General features: G+C 40.3%; 1 protein-coding gene across 1 annotated transcript in view; it reads right to left on the bottom strand.

Annotated features, from left to right (window-relative positions):
- camta1b (calmodulin binding transcription activator 1b) overlaps positions 1 to 25,142 on the bottom strand; it is a 478,032-nt gene that overhangs the window by 76,682 nt on the left and 376,208 nt on the right. Inside the window, exon 6 of the mRNA XM_079844275.1 lies at positions 5,936 to 6,007. Coding sequence (XP_079700401.1) covers positions 5,936 to 6,007 — 72 coding nt within the window. The remainder of the gene's footprint in view (positions 1 to 5,935; positions 6,008 to 25,142) is intronic.

Below are 25,142 nucleotides of genomic sequence, written 5' to 3'. Positions count from 1 at the left end.
GCTGCGGATGCGAGTGATTTCCAGCGGTCCGTAAGAGTGATGCCTACATCAGTGACGTTCGCCAGCTTCGCATTTTAAAAACACAGTTTTACTGCATTTCTTTTCTTGTGCGAGTGTGCTTCACATGCAGTGAATTATTGCCCGTCAGCTTTGATTGATGGAGTTTGTATGCGGTGTTAATTTTGCTTCTTTGCGTCTCTCCGAGCAAGAAAGACTGTGGAGAGACACAATGAGATCAGTGTTTTCTGTCCTGTGTCTCTCTCACTGTCAGAGAAGAGTTAACCACTGTGAGGATTTCATTCCTCAATCAATACGTTTTTTTTGAATGAACTGATTTAAGGGAATGATTCAAGTAACTCGAAATCAAATAGTTGTAGTATTCGAAAAACAGTAGGAAAAAAATACCTGGATGACCTAATACCTCTCCCAGGATTCTGAAGTGTGCATTTGATGGACACTTTACTATCCCATGAGGCCACAGGAGAGGATTTATGAACGGCTGTGAGAGTAACATGGCGGATAGAGTACTATGATAGTCTATGGGCCCTATTTTAACGATCTGAAACGCAAGTGTAAAAACGCGAAGCGCAAGTAACTTTGTGGGCGGGTCTCGGCGCTGTTGCTATTTTCCCGGCGGGATAAATGGCTCTTGCGCCCGGCGCAAATCTAAAATGGGTTGGTCTGAAGTAGCTTCATTATTCATAGGTGTGGTTTGGGCGTAACGTGAATAAACCAATCCGAGCGTCATCCAACATTCCCTTTAAAAGCAGGTGCGCAAGTTCCATTATGGATTGCTATTATTATGGCGTATTTACCAGGCGCACGCCAGGAGCGGTTCACAGCCGAGGAGACTGATGTGCTTGTAAGAGCAGTGAAAGACAGAGAAGTGAAGTTGTAATGTTGTACATTATGGTAAAGATGATTTCACAGTCTTTTTTTTTTTCAGTCTTTCAGTTTTTTCAGTTTTTCAGTCGATTTTTTTTCCTGGTTCTTGACGGACAAACCAATTTGTCAGATGTCCATATATACATATATGTCTTGCCACTATTGGGCAAACAGGTCTTATCCTTAATTATTACAATTAGCCTGAATCATTTGTAAGCTAGATTTATGCCTATTTTTTCACATCTTCGTGGCACACCACAATGATTTCCGTCATCTCATGTGTTAATATTTTTTTAGTGTAACAATTTATGATTTGCAAAAATAACTGTTGCATCTGTGTAGATTACATGAGCAAAGTGTATGCGCGTTGTGCACGCTATACATTATGGTCAAGCATGCGCCCTTAAAATAGCATAATGAACAACGCGCAACGCGCCACTGACTTTAGACTAGGTTTTTTCTGGTCAGTGGCGCAATTGTTTAATGGAACAGCAAAATAGCACCAGGGATTGTTTGCGCCGGAACACGCCTCCTTTTTTGCGCTGAACCGCCCAGGGAGCGCAAGTTCATTCACTAGTTTAGCGACGTGCTTCTGTGGAGGGAAAAGCGCGCTTTGCGCGGGTGCAAAATAGGAATGACACATGCGTCGGTGTACAAAGTCAATTGCGCTGGGTGCAAGATAGGGCCCTATGTATATTCATACCATATAGAACATACTATTTTAACAATCGCAAAGTAAGTTCAAATTCAGATGTAGTAGACAATATGCAATTTTTAGATGCACTGAGCCACTTGATTCGCTACTGAATGAATCAGTGTTTTTGAATGAATAGGCTGAGGGAATGAATCAAATGATTCAAAGTCACTCTAGTGAAAAATAAATATACTAAAATTTTATGCCAAGTATGCTACAAATACATTTACATATGTATGTACTCAGTATAAATACTAGGGCTGGGTATTGACACAAATTTCACAATTTGATTCGATTTCGATTCGCAAGCTTGCAATTCGATTCGATTTCTGATTCGATTTGATTTAATATTGATGTATATCGGGTACAATACATGACACATTTTCTCAAGGAAAACAAATCTCTTAACTAATGCTGTAAATGGAGTTTGTAGCCTACTATAATATTAAAGGTACAATAAAAGGTAAAGGTAAACAATTTTATAATAATAAAGTTAGATGAAATATGAACATTTAAATAGTGGCTGTCATAAAAACTTGACAGATTTATTCAAACATGCATTAAATATTGAAGAACATTACAAATTATAATGAATATGTGATAGGGGGCATATATTTATCAAAATGCTCCTCTCTAGAGTTAATTATCATAGCTGGCTAATGAGTTTATGGACACTAGATTGGGTTTTTCTGAGGGAAATGTGACGTTACGTGAAATTGCTGCTTTACTGACGTCTTTCTACACTCTAAAAGTGGTTCTTTGGCTCGTAATGATAGGGGAACCACTTTAAGTGCTGTATTGCACCAAATCTTGATGCTTCAGTGGTTCTTCAGCGGTTCTTTGGGATGACTGAGGTGCTATATAGCACCGTTACCATATACAGAACCTGTTAAGATATGGTGCTATATAGCACCGTTACCATATACAGAACCTGTTAAGATATGCTGCTATATAGCACCAAAAGTGGTTCCCCTATGATTACGAGCCAAGAACCACTTTTAGTGCCATTTAGCAGCATTTTTTAGTGTGTACGGTTGAAACACTGATTGTGCGAAAGAGATTTTAGAATCATTCGATGAGAAATCTATATTTTTACTCAGCCCTAATAAATACCCTGTAATTGTACTGTTGTTGTATACTAAATTGATATACTTAAAGTCTGCTGAATTGGAACAACTAATTTTGCGCGTAATGCACTTTAGTTATCCAGAAAAGGTGCTGAGGTCCAACTAAAGACATACTTAAGTATATTTAAAAGTGGAACTATTGCAAGTATACTTTAGGTACACTTTAAATAGCTTGCATTTAAAGGCTGATATTATACAGAGATCATACTGTACTAATAGTGACATTAAAACCCATTTTAGGCTTAATAATGTGCATTGTGCAATAAAGAAGTACTCCACATAAAGTTTAATTATAATATTCATACCAGTAAGTCTCATATTTGGTATAGGTTTCTTCACTGGGTCAGTCATTTGCAGAGGTTTAAAGAGAAAACCATACTTGAGTAAAAGTACAGATTCCTTACAGCGAAAATGACTCCATTACAAGTTACAAGTCACCAAAATACGACTTGAGTAAAAGTCTAAAGGTGATGATACATGGGGCAACTTTTTGAGCAATGTTGCTGGGCAATGTTACAAAGCAATGTTGCTTGGCCACTTTCCCATTGGGAATGGACAAAAAAATTCTATCTGGATACTTTAGATCGGTCATGGGCCCAGTGTCTTACCTGGTTGCCGGTTGATGTTAACAAAAAGTTGCCCTGAGTATCATCACCATTAGAGTATCTGATTTTAACAGTACTTAAATATTTTACTCGTACTGAATATAGGCTCAAAGATGCACTAGTGCTCAACACCTAAGAGACATGCCAGTGAAAATAAGAAACTATTGATTTGTGTTTATTTTCTAAAATCAAAATTAAACTGGACACCTCAATATTGCTATAAATCAAGGTCAACACAAATGCCTCTTAAACGTCAATAAACACTCAAGTGTCAGTTAAGCTCCAGTGCACAAAAAGGCCATAAGTAAACCAATATCCTTCACAAAGGTCTCGTCAATATAGCGGATAAATAAAATGATGTTAAGTAAAATTAAAAAGTCAAAGTCTTCTTGCACTGGATGTGCTGGTTTCTGCCTCATCACCGGCTGCAATGCACTCGCATTTATGAAAAGTAGCCTTGTTGACAAGTTTGGAGTTAGGGCAAAACACACAAGATACAGTGCCTTCAATGCCCTCAGATGGCGATATCACTTCTTTATAATAGAAACAAACTGCTGCAGAAAAGTTAGGTGCCATGCAAAATGTAATGTGAAATTGCATTACTCATCACAAATGTATAGTAAAAAGTACATTAACTTATTCAAAAATGTAGTCAAGTAGAGACTAAAAGTTGCTAACATATATAATACTCAGTAAAACTATAAAGTAGCCAAAAAGATATTTAAAGGTGAACTATGTAACAATTTTACAAAGCGACGACAATAGTTTTTGTGCGCAAAAAAAATCAAAATAACGCCTTTATCCAACTTGTTCTTGTCTTCCGTGTGTGCCGCCACGACGCATGCGCGAGAATATGACGCAGATCCGGCGTTCGGACACATGACCCAGAAGTGATTTGTTTACAAGCAGAGGAAGACGCGCGTGTCTAAGCTGTTGGATTCTACATTGATCGTGCTTTAGGTCTCGGCGTAGTGCTCAAAATGGGGTTAAAGTGTGCATTTCATGGATTCCCGAACGCCGGCGCTACGTCATATTCTCGCGCATGCGTCGTGGAGGCACACACGGAAGACAAGAAGAGGTTGAATGAAGTCGTTATTTAGATTTTTTTTTGCGCACAAAAACTATTGTCGTCGCTTTGTAAAATTATTGTAGAGCCACTGTGGGGAGATGGACTTTGTAACGACATTTTAAGTGCCTTTAATGGGTCTTGGGAGTGTAAAAGTACTGAATGCCAATGGAGGCCTATCTGAAGCCTTTCTCAGCCATCAGCTTTCAACAAAAATATCTTCATTTGTGTTCCGAATATGAACGGAGGTCTTACGGGTGTCGAACGACATGAGGGTGAGTAATTAATGACAGAATTTTCATTTTTGGGTGAACTAACCCTTTAAGTACAGTAACTAATTACATTTACTCAAACACTTTACACCACTGGTCACTTGTTTTATTAGTGAATGAGTCTGTGTGTTTGAACAAAAAGTAAGGATTCAGATCACTCACTCATAAAGACACTCATTTGAATGAATCAGGTGAGCAAACGATTCAGTCAGAAAGACACTATTATTACAAACAGTGAAAAGTCCCAGTGTTATATCAGCACTATTGGAAGGACTAAATGATGGCTAATAGCAAACTTTCTGCATTTTAAAAATAATAATAATAAAAAAAAACGTTATATATGAATCGTTTCTCCCTGAAAGTCCCCAAAGTGCGCTTTCGCCAGATTTAGCTCACTTCTGGAGGCAACTTGTGTTCCCTAAAGCATAAACCCACACACTCACACTTGCTTTTCTATCATGGTGGGGATTTTCCATTGATTGTTTTTATACTGCACTAATAATATTTTCTATCCCCTGCTCCTAAAGCGAACCCTTTGCATTTTTATATTTCCACAAAGACATTATTTAGTATGTTTATTAAGTCGTTTCCTCATGGGCGCCGTTTGCTGCTCCACACAGTGTAGATGATTTCAGGTTTTACTATCCTTGAGGGGCATTTGGTCTTGAGGCAAAACCTAACACACACACACACACCCCTCATATGTGTGTTACGGGCTGCGCGAATACTAATCTAACCAGTGAGGTCTACTAGTCGGCGAGTCCCCGTTCACCTGATGTAAATGACTGGGCACACAGCATCAGCTGCGGCTGAAGACTGATTCCCGCACCGCTGAGATGATGTGTGTGAGAAACGCTGATGCTGCTTGCGGAGCAAAAACCCTCACGTCCCGCTCGCTTATGGTTTCTGTCAGTCTCCAGACAACACTTGGGTAGTTTCACGGGTCTCCGAGCGGTTCACATCGATTTAGGCGTGTGTGTGAACACCCCAAATGAACTGTGTAGTTCACTTATAAAGTGCCAAATAGAACAAGGACATCTGATCTGTGATGTGACAACAGGCTCAAAGCATCATCTAGAACTGATCGACTAGTCTGTACGACGACCTCTGGCTGCTAATATACTTCCATAAAAGCGTTTATGACTCTCAATAACTGCCATCGCTGTCAGACTGTTCATGCACGGGACAGAGAGAGAGAGAGACAGAGAGCTCAAGACGACAGGACGGGGATGAAAGTTGTTCTCGGTTGTGTGTGTTTTGTCAATTAGTGAGAGCTGGACTCTTACCTGCAGCAGCCAGTAACAGCGGCGGTGGAACGTGGGAATGATGGAGGAGTGGACATAGCAGCCGTACAGACACTGAAATAAAACACAGATAAAACACACGTCAGTTAAACACACACGCATCAGACCAACAGCACTCTTAAAAAATAAAGCTTCTGTGGAACTTTAACGTCCATGGGACATCCTTTAGGAACTTTTATTTTTAAGAGTGTGGAGTTAATAAACACAAACCATCAGCACAATAACTCTATAAACCCGAGTGCACAGCTCTGTACTGCCACAAATCTGAACAATGAGGACAATAAAGGTTGTTAATCATAATATTATACACACACCCGCTTTCTTGTTCCCTTATTCTATAATATAAAAACGACACAATCATTCCTCGTATGATTCTGTTTATAACCAGATAAAAATATCCAGTGGGACGCGATCTTCAGACACTCAGTGTGTTTGTGTGTGTGTGTGTAAGGTGTCCTTCATATCGGGTCAATAACAGGAGGACTGTAAGTCTATTTACAGCACTGGATTACGAGACCTGTCTCAGATCTTATTGTACATTCGCCTGGCTGAATTTTACAGGAATGAAGCTCATCTCAGTGTATCATTCCCACACACACACGCGCACACACACATTCAAACTAATGTTAGGGAAGCTACAAGCTTCAATTTACAGTCAAGATATTTTTGATGTGACAGACTACTAGAAAAGAGTAGCTAACTATTGAAGCGAACGAGGGATAAAATAGTACCTTGATTAATAGAAATCAGAGGATATTTAAATGTGATTTGTGTTATTTTGTTTTTTCTGACACAAGTATTTAAATTAAGGTGATAGCGTTATTTTACATTAAATAAAACACACATTTTCATTACCAGAACAAAAAGAAAATCTGAAACAATTGAAGAAGAAAAAAATGCATAAAACAACAGAAAATAGGAACAAAATCCCGTTCCACAGTAAAATAATTATTTTTTTAAATGCTGGTAACTTAATAATATTATTATTTAAAAAATATATATATTTAATGAATTCTATTATTTTATTTTTTGCAACAAAGAACAACATTTGCAAGCATAAAGACAATAAACAAAATATTATAAGAAAGTCTGAAGCTAACTAAAGCCAATGTGACCCTGGACCACAAAACCTGTCATAACCTGTCAGCAACCTTTTTGACAGTATTTGGCCGAGATACAACTATTTGAAAATCTGAGGGTGCAAAACAATCTAAATATTGAGAAAATCTCCTTTAAAGTTGTCCTTAGCAATGCATATTACAAATACACTGTAAAAAGATATTGTTGGTTTAACTTAAAAAAGTAGGTAACCTGGTTGCCTTAAAATTTTTAGTTCATTGAAATGACTAATTTGAGTTAATACAATGAAGGAAATTGGTTTAATAAATAGAAACTCAAAATATTACTGTATCTGAACCACATAAATAATTTTGTTTTATGATAAATCATGAAAATAGCACAATTTGGCATGTTTCACTGCATTATTACAAATAAAACACAATTACGCAACATGCTTACAAAATATTTTAATAATATTTGAATAAAGGGTGATGTCGATTCTCAAAAATGTTCATTGTATTAACTCAAATTTTTGATTTCAATGAACTAAAATTTTAAGGCAACCAGGTAACTTACTTTTTAAATATTATTTTACAGTGTAATAATAAATGTTTTATATATTTACGGTAGGAAATTTACAAAATATCTTCATGGAACATGATCTTTACTTAATATCCTAATAATTGCTGGCATAAAAGAAAAATGAATAATTATTGCCACAAATATACCAGTGCGGCTTATGACTGGTTTTGTGCTCAAGAGTCACATATTATAATCTAAATACACTATAAACATTTTTTGTTACACTTTATTTTAAGCTGACATAGTTCAATTGTACTTAGTACTGAGTAATATTAATTAAGTTACGGTTTGAGTCAAGGTTTGGTGTTAATTTACTGCTATTACTATAGTAAGTACATGTAGTAGCGTGTAACTACGTCAACTTAAAATAAAGTGTTACTAAAAATTATAAATAAATATTATTGAAGTACATTTTACATTCTGTATTGTCTTAGGAAACTCGAAGGCTCATACGTTTTTGAACTGAAAACGAGCTGCGTTTTATTACGTCCAAATACAGCGCAAGTGAGTAATTTGTTAAATGTGCTCGCGCCTGATTTCTGTTAGACATAGCCTATGCACTTCACTGCTGTTCATACTGGTTAAACGTTACAGGACACTAATAAAAGAAACGGGTATAATGACGTGTAATGGCATAGTAGTGGTGTCCCATTTCTTAGGGGAATATGTTCACCCCTACGCCTTGCCACTCTGTATCAAGGGGAAGGAGGAACGGGTAGATGTAGGGGAGGGGTAGGGAACGTTGATCCTGGAGAGCCACTGCCCTGCAGAGTTTAGCTCCAACCCTGAAAAAAACACTCGCCTGTCTGTAACTTTAGTCATCCTGAAGACCTTGATTAGCTTGTTCAGGTGTGTTCAATTACCGTTGGACATACACTCACCTAAAGGATTATGAGGAACACCATACTAATACTGTGTTTGACCCTCTTTCGCCGTCAGAACTGCCTTAATTCTACGTGGCATTGATTCAACAAGGTGCTGAAAGCATTCTTTAGAAATGTTGGCCCATATTGATAGGAGAGCATCTTGCAGTTGATGGAGATTTGTGGGATGCACATCCAGGGTACGAAGCTCCCGTTCCACCACATCCCAAAGATGCTCTATTGGGTTGAGATCTGGTGACTGTGGGGCCATTTTAGTTCAGTGAACTCATTGTCATGTTCAAGAAACCAATTTGAAATGATTCGAGCTTTGTGACATGGCGCATTATCCTGCTGGAAGTAGCCATCAGAGGATGGGGACATGGTGGTCATAAAGGGATGGACATGGTCAGAAACAATGCTCAGGTAGGCCGTGGCATTTAAACGATGCCCAATTGGCACTAAGGGGCCTAAAGTGTGCCAAGAAAACATCCCCCACACCATTACACCACCACCACCAGCCTGCACAGTGGTAACAAGGCATGATGGATCCATGTTCTCATTCTGTTTACGCCAAATTCTGACTCTACCATCTGAATGTCTCTGAGACTCATCAGACCAGGCAACATTTTTCCAGTCTTCAACTGTCCAATTTTGGTGAGCTTGTGCAAATTGTAGCCTCTCTTTCCTATTTGTAGTGGAGATGAGTGGTACCCGGTGGGGTCTTCTGCTGTTGTAGCCCATCCGCCTCAAGGTTGTGTGTGTTGTGGCTTCACAAATGCTTTGCTGCATACCTCGGTTGTAACGAGTGGTTATTTCAGTCAAAGTTGCTCTTCTATCAGCTTGAATCAGTCGGCCCATTCTTCTCTGACCTCTAGCATCAACAAGGCATTTTCGCCCACAGGACTGCCGCATACTGGATGTTTTTCCCTTTTCACACCATTCTTTGTAAACCCTAGAAATGGTTGTGCCTGAAAATCCCAGTAACTGAGCAGATTGTGAAATACTCAGACCGGCCCGTCTGGCACCAACAACCATGCCACGCTCAAAATTGCTTAAATCACGTTTCTTTCCCATTCTGACATTCAGTTTGGAGTTCAGGAGATTGTCTAGACCAGGACCACACCCCTAAATGCATTGAAGCAACTGCCATGTGATTGGTTGATTAGATAATTGCATTAATGAGAAATTGAACAGGTGTTCCTAATAATCCTTTCGGTGAGTGTAAGGCGAAGGGGTATACAATAGAATTGGGCCTTATTATTTCATTCCAACCAGTTAGCATGTGGAAAAGAGGCGCAATATGAACGTTTATCTAGTTACGTCCCAGCACCGATTACGATGCACGGCGCGAATCAAGTACAGTGAAAGTGTGTCGTCACCCTCCCGTCAGCGGCGCGGAGGTGTCTGGTTTCAGTGGGAGTTGTGCTGAGGTGTTTGGTAACAGTGAGATTAGGAGATGACAGCGTCAGAGGGCATTATTTGCCGTCTGGGTCCCAGACAGATGCCAGAGGCCCACACGCTGAGCAATTAAAGCCTAATTACATTCACACGATTAGATCAGCGCCACCGTCGTGTCTGAGACACGCTCCCACGCACAGTAACGTGCTCACACACACAAACACACACGCACAGGCGCCAAGGTGCCTTTCGGTTGGGTATATCGCTGCCGAACTGGATGCCAATATCGAAATATCTCCTACAGGGGAAATATGAGTCTTTTCCTCATTCTGCCGTACATGGTTTTCTCGGGACACTGATATGTTGTTTGCATAAGATAAGACAATGAACCCTGGGGAGAGGCTCATTTTTGAACATTTTCAAATGATGACAAGCACACTATTTTAGCACCATTGAGATGCTTAAATCGAAATGAGAAATGTTTTCTTGGCTTGGGTTTAAGTTGAGGTTTTTGTAGTTCATTTGTTAATGTTTACTTTATTTCAGGTTTATTTCGTGGTTTTAGTTTTATATAACAACCCGGGTTCTACAGGGTGTTTTAATCTCCAAAGTCATTTTTCCTGCATGAACTTTTTAATAATTATGAACCTCAAACCTCTAAAAACGTTCAAATATCATACTGACATTTTCAGTGGCGCTGTATGTCAAGGACACCGAGGTCACGTTCAAACTAAAATGGACTCTCGCACACCAAGCTCATTATGGACAACAGGATATTTCAAATTTGATGTACTATCTAGACAAACCACATCACAGATCTCCCTCTCCGGAGCATTTATTGAAACTAAGCTAAAAAAAAAAACATGCATCATGATAATGATATCAGAATCATGAGCACATTTACATATGACCGGCTACATTTACATATTAACGGCTATTTAGTATTCAGCAGCTCGGCGTGGGCGTCGTTAGTTTCCCATTACACATGTGAAGAGGTCAGCCAATCACAACAGAGGTCATTTACAGTCGTAAAGACACAGGAGCAACAACTGCCTGTATCACTCTCAAGTCACAGAGGGCGGAAGACAACCATCAAACACTAAATTACGAAAAAACTTGACTAACATTATAAGTGAAGTTTAGGGGAAAAAAATCAAATGCTACAAAAGTGTTGAATATGAGCCCTTTCAATGATGCAAACATGCCTTTGATACTCATCTTCCTCAAGCTGGGTTAGAAAGACATCAAACAGTAAAATCAGACTCAATCTGGAACCATTGTGAGAAATAAAGGCAGAACGTGTTTGTGTTTAACTCTCTGACTGTTGGAAAGCTCTTCCTTCCTTATCTATCTATCTATCTATCTATCTATCTATCTATCTATCTATCTATCTATCTATCTATCTATCTATCTATCTATCTATCTATCTATCTATCTATCTATCTATCTATCTATCTATCTATCTATCTATCTATCTATCCATCCATCCATCCATCCATCCATCCATCCATCCATCCATCCATCCATCCATCCATCCATCCATCCATCCATCCGTCTGTCGGTCCATTTGGCTGTCCATCGTTCTGTCTGTCATCCATCCATCCGTCTGTCTGTCATCCATTCGTCTGGCCGTCCGTCCATCTGGCCATCGTTCTGGCTGTCATCCGTCCATCCATCCATCCATCCATCCATCCATCCATCCATCCATCCATCCATCCATCCATCCATCCATCCATCTGTCTGTCCTTCATCCATCCATCCGTCCATCCATCCATCCATCCATCCATCCATCCATCCATCCATCCATCCATCCGTCCATCCGCTTATCTGTCTGTCCGTCCGTCATCCATCCATCCGTCTGTCTTTCATCCGTCCGTCTGTCTAGCCGTCGTTCTGGCTGTCTGTCTGTCGTTCTGTCTGTCATTCGTCCGTCCATCCATCCATCCATCCATCCATCTGTCCGTTATCCATCCATCTGTCCATCCATCCATCCATCCATCTATCCTTCCGTCTGTCCGTCCATCTGGCTGTCCGTCGTTCTGTCTGTCATCCATCCATCCATCCATCCATCCATCCGTCTGTCTGTCATCCATTCGTCTGGCCGTCCGTCCATCTGGCCATCGTTCTGGCTGTCATCCATCCATCCATCCATCCGTCTGTCTGTCTGTCTGTCTGTCTGTCCGTCCGTCATCCATCCATCCGTCTGTCTTTCATCCGTCCGTCTGTCTAGCCGTCGTTCTGTCTGTCTGTCTGTCGTTCTGTCTGTTATCCATCCATCCATCCATCCATCCATCTGTCTGTCTGTCATCCATCCATCTGTCCATCCGTCCGTCGTTCTGGCTGTCTGTCCATCTGTCTGTCCTTTATCCATCCATCCATCCATCCGTTCATCCGTCTGTCTGTCTGTCTCTCCGTCCGTCATCCATCCATCCGTCTGTCTTTCATCCGTCCGTCTGTCTAGCCGTCGTTCTGGCTGTCTGTTTGTCGTTCTGCCTGTCATCCATCCATCCATCCATCCATCCATCCATCCATCTGTCCATCCGTCCGTCGTTCTGGCTGTCTGTCCATCGTTCTGTCTGTTATCCGTCCATCCATCCATCCATCCATCCATCCATCCATCCATCCATCCATCCATCCATCCATCCATCTGTCCATCATCCATCCATCTGTCAATCCATCCATCCATCCATCCATCCATCTGTCCGTCATCCATCCATCTGTCATCCATCTGTCATCCATCCATCCATCCATCCATCCATCCATCCATCCATCCATCCATCCATCCATCCATCCATCCATCCATCCATCCATCCATCCATCCATCTACCTTCATAGATATGCACTAAATTTGCCTACAGGCTCATATAGTTTGCCGTCTAAATCAGATGACAGAGTTTTTTCAGATGTTTTGTATGGAGCGGAGATAAACAGGTCAGTGTGTTTGAGAAAATAAGTGTTTATCTACAACCAGCTTTATCGCTCTGAACTTTAACCCAAAGCCCCACTGAAATAAAACATCAAACTGTCCTCATATCAGCAGGGAATGACCATGAGCCTGGACAGATAACCACAGGACGGAGGATGCTGCGTCTGCAGAAACAGGAGGAGAGCAGGAAATACCAATGCTGCGGTTTGATGCTGATCAACAGAGACAGATCAGAATGAAACTGATGGGGACAGGCCGCGTCGGACACACATGTGTGCATTAGAGTGTGTGCCGGTCACGTCTCCGGCTGAGTGAAGACATGCTGTCCGTTGATGTTAACGGCGATCCGTCGTCAGGGCTGGGCGGAGGGCCAAAGGCATTAAGCGGAATCGAATTCCTCCAAACTAGCTTTAATCAGCAGGTTTTTAAGGTTAGAATTACTCTCTCTCTCTCTCTGAGCCAAGGTTAAAGCACACAAGAGTCAGTGGCTGGAAAAAGACATGACGTCATGGTCGTGTGTGTGTGTGTGTGTGTGTGTGTGTGTTGTAGGGTTGTGCACCATTTAGGACTGAACTGAGAATGCCTTTCATTTCCAATTCAATTCCAGATTTTTGAAGCGAGGTAGCAAAGAGGATTCTGAATCACAACATGCACACATTTGAATTTTTTATAGATAAATATGCTATATATATATATATATATATATATATATATATATATATATATATATATATATATATATATATATATATATATATATAAAGTAAAATATATATAGAAAGTAACACTTTATAATGAAAAAATATTTCAATGCATTCGTTTTGCCTTGTAATGCAGGTTATGAATTATATGGTCTCATGAATAATTGTAATACATTATAATACTTATGTTACACTTGTGTTTGGAAAGTATAATGCAAAAAAGGTAATGTAACAAGGAATCTGAAAATATTCAAATTAATTTGAACTTTACTAACATTATTTATGAAAAGATATAATGCATTACACACAAAGGCTTTAAGTAAAGTGTTACCGTTTAATTTCTTTTAGATAGATATATTAAAATGATTTTTCCCCCAGAATGCATTAGTGTGTTACATTCCAATTCAACCTCCAATTCTGCTTCAATTCAAATTCCAGCTCCAGCAATTCTACAGTTATATTATTATTATTGTTTGGGATGTATAAATTATCAAAAACAAAAGTCTTTGAGTATGACATCATATCCAGGAAGTTTTGCATGAGATTTTGAATGATTTTGAGTGTGAGCGCCAGTGTGCCATTTCTGTGGCCCTAGTAGCACCAAACGTCTGTGTGGTACACAGGTTGCCCCGCCTCAACTCATGCCACGGGGTTGAGCCAATAGAGCGGTGCAAGTGTGACATCACTTTGTAGGCCAAAACATGGAAGCATGTTAGCACTTCCCCCCAAAAATGGGATTTTGGTTAAATGGCTGAAATAAGGTCTGTGGTGAACACAAGCTCAAGACGCTTTCACGTTTTATTCTATGACATCAAGTGCATCAGTATTATGCTGCGTTCACACCAAATGCGAATAGAGCGTCAAATTCATGTCTATCGCGTCTAGTTGGACGCTCGAACATTTTGAATCCAACTCGCTGTGGACACGCATATAAATCGAGCGTTTGAAACGAAATAGACGCGTCTGGATGACAGCTCGCTCTCACTCCTGTATGTATATTTTAGGCTACAATTAAACGAAATATGTCATAAAACACCACTCTGCCTCTTTTCATTTTCATAAAAAAAAAATATTAAACATTAATAGCCACACAAATGTGGCTCAGGCAACGCATACCTGGATCATCTTCACTGAATGTATATTTATAAAAAGCGAAATATAAAACACAACCACGCCTCTTTTCGTTTACATTTAAAAATAAAATAAAAATAAACACATTAACATGTGGTTCAGAAAATAAGTGTGCATATATATGATTATCACTGTAATAAAATTAAATATGACATAAAACACAACCCAGTCTAAATAGCCTAAAAAAATAAAGTTATGAAACTTCACTTTGCCCTCAGTCAAAACGATTTGGCAGGCAACAAATGATAGATTCATGAGAGCAAAGATCGGCCGGAGACATCCGAGCCAGCGGCAAACGTCAGAAGGACTAGCCGACGTAAGGCTGCTCTTCCCGGGGTTAACGAGCGCTGAGCGCCACTGATCGACTGGAGCTCACAACTCCAAGAACACCAGATACAAATTTCCTCTTTATAAATAAACCATAGATTTGAACTTTAAACAAGTACATTCTCTTGTTACACAATAACAGTAGTATTTTTAAATTACGCTGGGTTTCTCATCCGCAATTGACTTGCCATTAGTTTATCACCACATGACAGCAGCAAGCAGGCTCCTGATTGGTTAACGCGGCGCAAATTGACGGCAAAGTTCCGATTTTTCAACTCGGCCGTCAGACCAAGGGGCAACCTCCCACAGTTTCTCTTGAAGCCAATACGGAGGGGACATAAACTGCAGTTCATCGACTGGCCACTAGAGACAGACTCCAGAAGGAGCAGAATCTCATTGAGCTCATGTTAAAATGCCCAACTGTACAGCAGAAGAACACATGTTTGCAGTCTGGGACACATTGTGGTTTTGGTCTATACGGCTAATTTTGCCCTTCATGACGACTGTGAGGGTGTGAATTTTTTTATAACTCATTCATTTACATTATATAAAGCCTTAAAGTTCTGCATAATTAAGGGCGTGGCCACTTTTGAGTGACAGGTGGATTGTAGTTTGTCTGCTGCCTGTTAGTCATCGCGTCACCTCAGCTGCGCCCACGTCCCGCCTTTTTGCCCATTTTCTGTTATCCAGGAGTGACGCGCGATGACGCGCTGCCAAGATGGCGACGGCCAGCTCGACCCTACTTTAGAGGTCTGCATTCCCGACCAAATATTCTGCGCCGCGGGATTAACTTTCCGACTAAAACACGGTAGCAGTCGGTAACTCTGGTGTAATTTGAACGGGAACGGTCAGTCATTCAATATCACGTTCCCGACGTCCTTTCAAAACAGCAAATCTTCGCTTTACTTAATCTTTATCTTATCGACCACCCGGTATACACCCTGCACTCAGGACCGTTATGCACGCGCTGCACTCATGGACCAGTTCTTTCTGCGTCATGCATTGTATTTGCGGGGTCTGCGTGCGCAGCTTGTGCATAACGGTCCTCAGGGCAGACTGTACCTGTGGTAAATATACGGCCCTCAGAAAGAACAGGCAGGTTGTCAATGACTGACAGCAGAATAAGGATCAGTCCCAGTTTCCTGCTCTGAGGAGCCTTGGAAGATATGTCCTCTGCATCCCGGCCACGAGTGCACCTTCCGAGAGAGCATTCAGACTTTGCGGTCGGATTTTGGAGGAAAGACGTTCGGTATTGAAACCGTCATCAGTCAGTGACATTCTTTTCTTGCATGGATATTTAAAATAGTTTGGAAAAAGCTGATTTTGCAAAGTAAACGGTTTTCGTTAATTTCATATATTGCCTACAATTTATTATTACTTATTGTTGAATAGGCCTATATTCTCTTTTGTAGGAGAGACGTTGAAATCGGGACATTTAGCTTGGATGACACGTCGTATTTTTTATCTTTCTCTGACACTTTTCAGCAAAATGTTACGGATTTTGTATTTTGACAATACAAATAAAAATAACAAATAGGCTTCAATTTTTGTACATTTTTATTTATTTTTTCTCTGCAACATTTTTTTCTCCTACTGTGTTGGCAGGCAAAATGTCAAATTTTGTATCTTGACAAGGCGGATAAAATAATAATAATAACAAAAAATTGTCCAGACTACATTTTTATTTTCTCCGTGGAAATTTAAATGTGAAATTCTGGAAAGGAGATCTAAATTTAGCGGGATGGGCGAAGAAAATTATTCTAAGCAGACAGTGGGTGAACAAAGAGTGTATATACATCGGGAACGGGTGGGTGCGGAATATAACCCCAGCGGGAGCGGGGTGTGATTTAGTGTTTGTTTGATATTTTGCGAGTTCTCTGAGCATTTCCCCTTGACGATTCCTGGGACAGACGGTAGCTGAAGCTCATTAAATATGCAAACATTATCCAATCCTAGCCATGGGCGTTTACTTCCAAGTCTTCAGTTCGGCACGCCCATGAAATCCGAGTGTTTCTCAGAGAGCGTCAAAACCAAGGCAGAAAATAACCTATTACTTATTCATTATGATGTTTTTGAATGTAAAAACCACATAAACGCCATAAGTTGACTTCAGACAACAGTAAAAAAAAAAAAAAAAAAAAGCCAGTTCATGACCCCTTTAAAATCAGCACAGATCAAATGTGATCCAATCTGCAGACACTATATCTGGGTGTGTGAGTTACTGAAGCATATTGACATATTTGTGTTTTTGGATCGCCGGACCTTTCATACACCCCGTGTGGACACCCGAAGCACTAAACTGTCCAAAAGCGTCGCCCGGAGAAAGACGGAACAGAGAGAACACAGGAAAGAGAGAAAGCCAGAGGCGCTGTACTCATGTAAACACTTCTGTGATTAGAAAGGGAACTGTCCATGTCCTAAGGACGCCAGTCGGAAAAAAATGCGGCTCACAACAATCATTTCATCCCGGGGAAATTGCATTGGAGCCTCGAGCGCTGAATACTCGCATTCAAAACATCTTCTGGCTAAAAATCCTTCAGTCTGTCAAGAGCGCCTCTCCTTTATCTAATCGTACAGATGCACTCTTCCTTTTCCTCCCTTTTTCTCTTATCTCCCCGCCGAGGGTGGATTTTTATCGGCCGGCGATAAGGGTCATCCTGAGGCGGGTGTGATTGGAGGCAGTGGAATGGGCGAGGCAGAGGCATTGAGAGTCTGAAGAGGCACCAAACCGAATCCCCGCTGATTGTGCTGACATACAGTTAGCACCTGAGGGGCCGCGACTCAGAGGAGACTGCTGATGAAGAAGGACAGATACACCCTTCTTTCTCCACTCTTTTCATGGCCACTAACGATTCAAACGTCCTCAGGACAGCTAGCCACAGCTCAGGCTTTGTCAAATCTCCTCTTGGGACACGTGGGGTCATTTCAAGGGTCTGGATGGACTATTAACCTTTGGTAAGAATGACGAGGAGCTAAAAGCATGGAAACATACACCACAAGAGCCACAACAGTTTGTTTACCGAACAAGATTAAAGTCCCCGTGAAATCAAAATGGAAGCTTTATGGCTGGTTATCTATAAGCTAGTGTTTCAAAATCAGCATTTAGAAGATACAAGCATTCAAAACGTACAGTCTAATATGGATCAATGATTTTTGATGACATCACTCTGCACTTCAGCTTCTAATCAGATTTTCTGTCCAATCAAATGCTCTGAATCGGAAGCCCCGCCCCCTACATTATAGACGCTGAAGCTGCGGCTGAAATCGGTCACTTGTTCACACATTTACTATTTTCTACATGGTGAATGGCACATAGCGCACTATATAGGGGATAGGGAATGATTCAGACCGTGTAAATATGCTTTCCTTTGGGGCGAATGAAGTCATGTGAACCGCATCATATCGGACCCATTTGAGTTCTGCACAGAATGCTAATTTAAAGCGATATGGAGGAGATTAGGAGGAGAAACGGTTATAGATTAGGAGGGAATTGCCGCTTTACAGAGCTCAACGGCTCTGGCCGATCTGTGAAACAAAACGCTACTGGCTATTTAAAAAAAGGGGAGGGGCTTTTGGATATGCCCCGCCCTGTCTTCCTGTTTCAGTGTAAATTACATCAACACATTAAATAATGCTGCGTGTTTCAAGGCACTTCAAAGCACTTTCATCCATATCTATCTATCTGTCCGTCCATCCATCCATCCATCCATCCATCCATCCATCCATCCATCCATCCATCCATCCATCATCCATGTCATCTGTCCGTCCATCCATCCATCCATCCATCCATCCATCCATCCATCCATCCATCCATCCATCCATCCATCCATCCATCCATCCATCCATCCATCCATCCATCCATCCATCGTCTATCTATCTATCTATCTATCTATCTATCTATCTATCTATCTATCTATCTATCTATCTATCTATCTATCTATCTATCTATCTATCTATCTATCTATCTATCTATCTATCTATCTATCTATCTATCATGTCTATCCATCCATCCTCCATCCATCCATCCATCATGTCTGTCTGTCTGTCTGTCTGTCCGTCCGTCCGTCCGTCCGTCCATCCATCATCCATGTAAATATCTATCTATCTATCTATCTCCATCCATCCATCCATCCATCCATCCATCCATCCATCCATCCATCCATCCATCCATCCATCCATCCATCCATCCATCCATCCATCCATCCATCCATCCATCCATCCATGTCTATCTTTCTGTCTGTCTGTCTGTCTGTCTCTCCGTCCTTCCGTCTGTCCGTCCGTCCATCCATCCATCCATCCATCCATCCATCCATCCATCCATCCATCCATCCATCCATCCATCCATCCATCCATCCATCCATCCATCCATCCATCCATCCATCCATCCATCCAATCTATGACGTGATTGTTTTTGGTTTAGGGCTTATGTACAGTTAAGCAGTGCAAAATTCCCACGAGTCCTCACAAATCTGTTTGGTGTCTTTATAAAGCCACCCAGCTTCACTCCTGACCCCACACGTCCCAGCAGCCATTAATAATGTAGACGCACCTAGATGAGGACGTCGTCAGCGGTGTAGGAGCATTACTTATAGATGGACATTAGCACAGGAAATAGAGCAGAGTACGAGGAAGAATCATCTTTACGGTAAAGGTCAGCGGTCTTCCTCATTCTGTCACTTCCTGTGAGAGCGTGCCCTGCTCACCTCACAGACCTTGCCCTCCAGGATCATAATCGACGGAATTGAATCTCGCTTCGTTTGCGCTAGATCTAATGTGCTTCATCCTAAAATTGTGTGAGTATCTGGGGCTGACAGAACCCTTGAGAGCGCCGTACGCTGTTAAGGAGAAAGAAATGGTGCAAACATTTTTTTTTTTCAGGGCCTCAGCTTCAGGTGGTCAATAAGGAAAAGCTCTTCTTAAATTCAGTTCAGCTATAAATCACAATTAACACATTCACAGGTCTGACCCCTAAATGATCTGTCTGCTGGCTAATATTCCCACTGCTCCTGCTGAAGGAAGGGACGGGACAAAAGTGCGGCCCGGAAAAAGAACAACAGAGCAAGAAAAGTAGGACGAGGGAATGATGAAGGGTGGAAACGGTGGAAAAGGGCAATAGAGAAAGAAAAAAAGAGGAGGTAAAAAAACGTAAGAACAAGTAAAACAAACCAGAGCAAGATAGTCTTGTGTTGTATTGTGTGTCTTTCTATTTATTCAGCATTGGTCTTGTGTTTTAAAGACACTAACACAGATCAAACAGCTGTAAGATAGACAATCTCTCTCTCTCTCTCTCTCTCTCTCTCTATATATATATATATATATATATATATATATATATATATATATATATATATATATGTAAATCCAGTAATATACAAGAGTGCTATTTTACAATAATTAAATAATTGTACGCATATTTTTAGTTTCACAAGAACTGCAAATGATTAGAAATAAAATATGATTTAAAGTGGTAAAAATGTTACGTCTGACCCAGGATCTGGGTAACAAAAAAACTACCCAAACACTGGGTTGTTACATCTGACCCAGGATCTGGGTAACACAAAAACAACCCAAACACTGGGTTGTTACGTCGGACCCAGGATCTGGGTAACACAAAAACAACCCAAACACTAGGTTGTTATGTTTGACCCAGTTTCTGAGTTACACAAAAACTACCCAAACACTGGGTTGTTACGTCTGACCCAGGATCTGGGTAACACAAAAACTACCCAAACACTGGGTTGTTACATCTGACCCAGGATCTGAGTAACACAAAAACTACCCAAACACTGGGTTGTTACATCTGACCCAGGATCTGAGTAACACAAAAACTACCCACACACTGGGTGTTTACGTCTGACCCAGGATCTGAGTAACACAAAAACTACCCAAACACTGGGTTGTTACATCTGACCCAGGATCTGGGTAACACAAAAACTACCCAAACACTGGGTTGTTACATCTGACCCAGGATCTGAGTTACACAACAACTACCCACACACTGGGTTGTTATATCTGACCCAGGATCTGAGTTACACAACAACTACCCACACACTGAAAAAATAACCCCCCCAAAAATGACCCAAAACGGTCAACCCAGGAATGGGGTAGAAAAAAAAGAAAAAAAAAAGAAATTGGGTGTACAGTATAAAGTGTATATTGTGCTAAATAATAAATGTAAATTAATGATATAATGATATACACACTTAATAATATTATATAAATAGAATATAATCTACAAAATTGATATACAAAAAACTCTAGATGGCGCAGGATGGCTGCTTTCAATCACATCATTATCTATAGGGCACAGCTGATTGGTTCCTGCTGTATCAGTAGCCAATGAACTCGCTGCTCAACACTCAAATACTGGTCAGCGTTTGCTGTAGCAGTTGCTGCGCGCTTTCAGAAACCCTCCACCTCCCCAGCTCCACCTGTATAAATCTGCTATGGGTAATTCATGTGTGCTGTATTGTACAGCAGCAGCAGATCTATTCCCGCAAGACCAAACATATCAACATTATCACATTCATGACCATGCCAAACACTCAGAGAGTTGTCATGACAAACATCATTTTATAGCTAATAATTAATAGAGTAGCTCTGATAAATGTCAAAAAAGAAAAGGCGCGTCCTGATCAGGGTAGACGGCTTCACTGATTATAATGGCAGTGTTTTAGTTTTGATGGGCTGTGACATGTCACTCACATCTACTTTAGCGTGTGTGTGTGTGTGTGTGTGTGTGTGTGAGGGAGTGTAGGGTGAACACTAACAGTTTCCTGCCAGATCTGGGATATATATAGAGAGAGAGGAAAATAAAGCTTCATATTTCATTGGCGTAAGAGGAAAGGATGGAAAACACAATTTCTTTGGGCAGGGGCTCAGCGCTGATAAAAAAGCTATTTGTATTCCACAGTCATTCGGAGGCTTTGGCCTGTTTGGCGGCTGCATATTTGTAAACACGGGCCCTTCGGAGCTACTTAATCTTTCAGTACACAAATGCCGAGCGCGGCATGAAAGAGAGAGAGAGAGAGAGAGAGAGAGAGAGAGAGAGAGAGAGAGAGAGAGAGAGAGAGAGACGCGTTGCACGGGTTTATACGTGTTGCATGGTAAAACTGCTTATATTTTCTCTTGGTTTTTGATGCACGGCCGTGGAGGAGCACGCTGTGATGACCGCGCTCCAGACAAATACAAACACAACACGCTATGTGCTGGAATACAAAGCTGCGGCATGAACTGTGCGACTGAAATGGTCTTTCATGAAGCGTCTGGGACCAGTAAGCCACACACACACACACACACACACACACACACACACACACACACACACACACACACACACACACACACACACACACACACACACACACACACACACACACACACACACACACACACACACACACACACACACACACACACACACACACACACACACACACACTCACAGGAATGATTGTATGCTGATTCCTACATGAATGCACAGACGCATGGACTGCAGAGGTCAGCGTGTGTGTGGGTAATGACTTGCATGGTTAGTGGGGCGTGATCGAGCCAATCAGAGCTCCACCTGTCAGCGAGCCTCTCTCCGGCCCACGGGTACAACCCCCAGATGCTCACTGCTCACAGACACACACTTACACACGCATAAACATATACATACCAGCCAAACACACACAAGCCAGACGATAGAACTGATATATACGGAGCATTATGCAGCATGATGAATGAACATGCTATGGTGGGGTTTTTTTTTGTACCATGTGGAAAAATAGTTTCCTCTTGATACACATGAATAATTAATAAATGTTTGCTACATCTGTACATAGAGGGAAATGTTATAGCTCAGATGTTGCTCTTTCATTGCTCAAAAGACATAATGGAGGTTCATTTAAGTATCAACAATTTTTCTAATGTCCTATAATCCCTGAAGAGAAATTAAAAATAACACAAATGTGACCCTGGAGCTCAAAACCAGTCATAAGTCGCACGGGTATATTTGTGGCAATAGCCAACATTACATTGTATGGGTCAAAATTATACATTTTTCTTTTATGCCAAAAATCATTAGGATATTAAGACATTTTGTAAATTCCGTATAGTAAATATATATACAAATGATTATTAGTAGTAATATGCAGACTTCTTTTGGACAACTTTAAAGGCTATTTCCTCAGATTCCAGATTTTCAAATAGTTGTATCTCGACCAAATATTGTCCTATTCTAATAAACCTTACATCAATGGAAAGCATATTTATATTCAGCTTTCAGATTTATAAAAAAAAACAAAAAACAAAACAAAGACCTTTATGACTGGTTTTGTGGTCCAGGGTCACCATGACAATTGCTGTTTTTTTTTTTTTTTTTATATTTAAGATTAGCTCTAAATCAATGGGAAATTGTGTCAGATCCTCTGATTTTGGAAGAATTTGAAGAAAATAGTTTGAGTTTGTATTAAAATCTTTCGATTTAAGGCTTATTGGTACATTTTATTGTAACTCCACAGCTGTTGTTGTTGTTAACTAAAACTAAAACTATTAAGAATCGTTAATTGAAACATGTCTACCAGGTGAAAATGGGACGCCTTTTTGGCAGAGGCTATTTACACTAACTCCGCCCACCATTATCTGATAGAACCAGAAAAAAAATTGCAAAAGAAATCCTGCTAACAACAGAATCAGTGGCGTGAAAAGTAAGGCGAGTAGCGTTAACTTTTGTTCGAAACGTCCATTTACTGAATTCATTCTTCTCCCTTTCCCATCGCAGTTCAGCTAGGAGTAGAAACTATTTGAAAAGTGGAAATAAAGTGCTTAACGGGTATTTAATACGGGGAATAAAGTGTTTAATGGTAAGGTTAGGACTAGGTGTAGGGGTCCCAATAAAGCAGCATCCATTCTTGATTTTAATAAATGTAAATCGCATACACTGAAAATGTTGTTATTATTGTATGCGGTTTTATAAAACAGTCTGAGGTGTAAATAGTATCTGCCACAGTATCATCTAACAACTATTTACACTTAGTGCAAAGACAATACTGTCATTTACACACAGTTCGAAGAGCATTTATCGCTATTAAAGAAAATACTTTTTGTTTCTATTTACGCTAAGTGTAAATAACATCTATTGACAAATAGCCACTGACTAATTGAAATAAAGCTGTAATAAAATATAAATATTAGATGAAAAACATAAACTTAACCCCTTAAAATTTGAAAATCAGAAATACTGTTATGGCAAATAACTGAAATAAAAATTAAAACATTTCATTTGAAGTTTAAATTACTAAAACTAAAATTGTTATAAAATAAATTGATAGATAGATGTGAAATTAAGTGGAATATACAGATAAAAGCTAACTCAAAATATTAATAAATACCACATTAATACATTGATAAGAAGGATTCTGTGAAGTAGAAGTTAAAGCGTAAATATCATAAACATCATAAAATGAAGTAAAACTACTCAACTTTTTCTGATACTGGTGTTCCCATCATGCACTGGGGCTTGAATAATTAATGAGGTTGATGTTTTCCAGCTTTGTTTTATCACTGCTTTTGTTAGGTTTAGTAACTTGGCATTTTGTGACATTTTCTACTCAAAATGACACATTCATACTCAAAAACGATCCATTGAATGTTACCGCCATTGTGTATTGTGTACCAAGTATTGAGGTCTCTGTGTTCAGGTGTGTACTGCATTATTTCTATTATGATGTTCACACAATATCTATTGTGTTATTTACTTAGATGTTACTAAGTAACAATGGTAACAAAATCTAGCCTAGTAATCTAGACGCACCCTAGCGGCAGAAAATTTATTTTGCCGTGAGTGTAGTCTAGCAACTCTCGGTAGACCTCAGAGCTGGAAAAACCAAACTCTGGTCAGGCCAATCACAGTGTGTGTAGAGTCGGTGGGCGGGCTTAACATCATGACGGAGCGGAGTTGCGGAGGTTCTTGGTGCTACAGGTAAACAAAGAATCTGACGATCAGCATCTTTCAAATCGGTTTTGGCCGCTACTTTGGAAGACTTTCTTTGAGGAAAGAACAAAGAATGGCACTGAAGTCATTCGTAAGAAAGAAAGATGTATTCGGAGTTTAATCTATCAACTAACGTTAGCTCCGCTTCGGTTGGTTGTGGCGCTATCCAATTGCGTGCAGAGGCAATTTGACAGACAAGCGTTTATCCCGCCCCTCGGATTGAGCC

This window comes from Gobio gobio (genome assembly GCF_949357685.1).
Source record: "Gobio gobio genome assembly, chromosome: 19".
Taxonomy (NCBI): domain Eukaryota; kingdom Metazoa; phylum Chordata; class Actinopteri; order Cypriniformes; family Gobionidae; genus Gobio; species Gobio gobio.
Note: the sequence above shows the minus strand (reverse complement) of the source record. Positions and strands in the feature narration are given on the sequence as shown.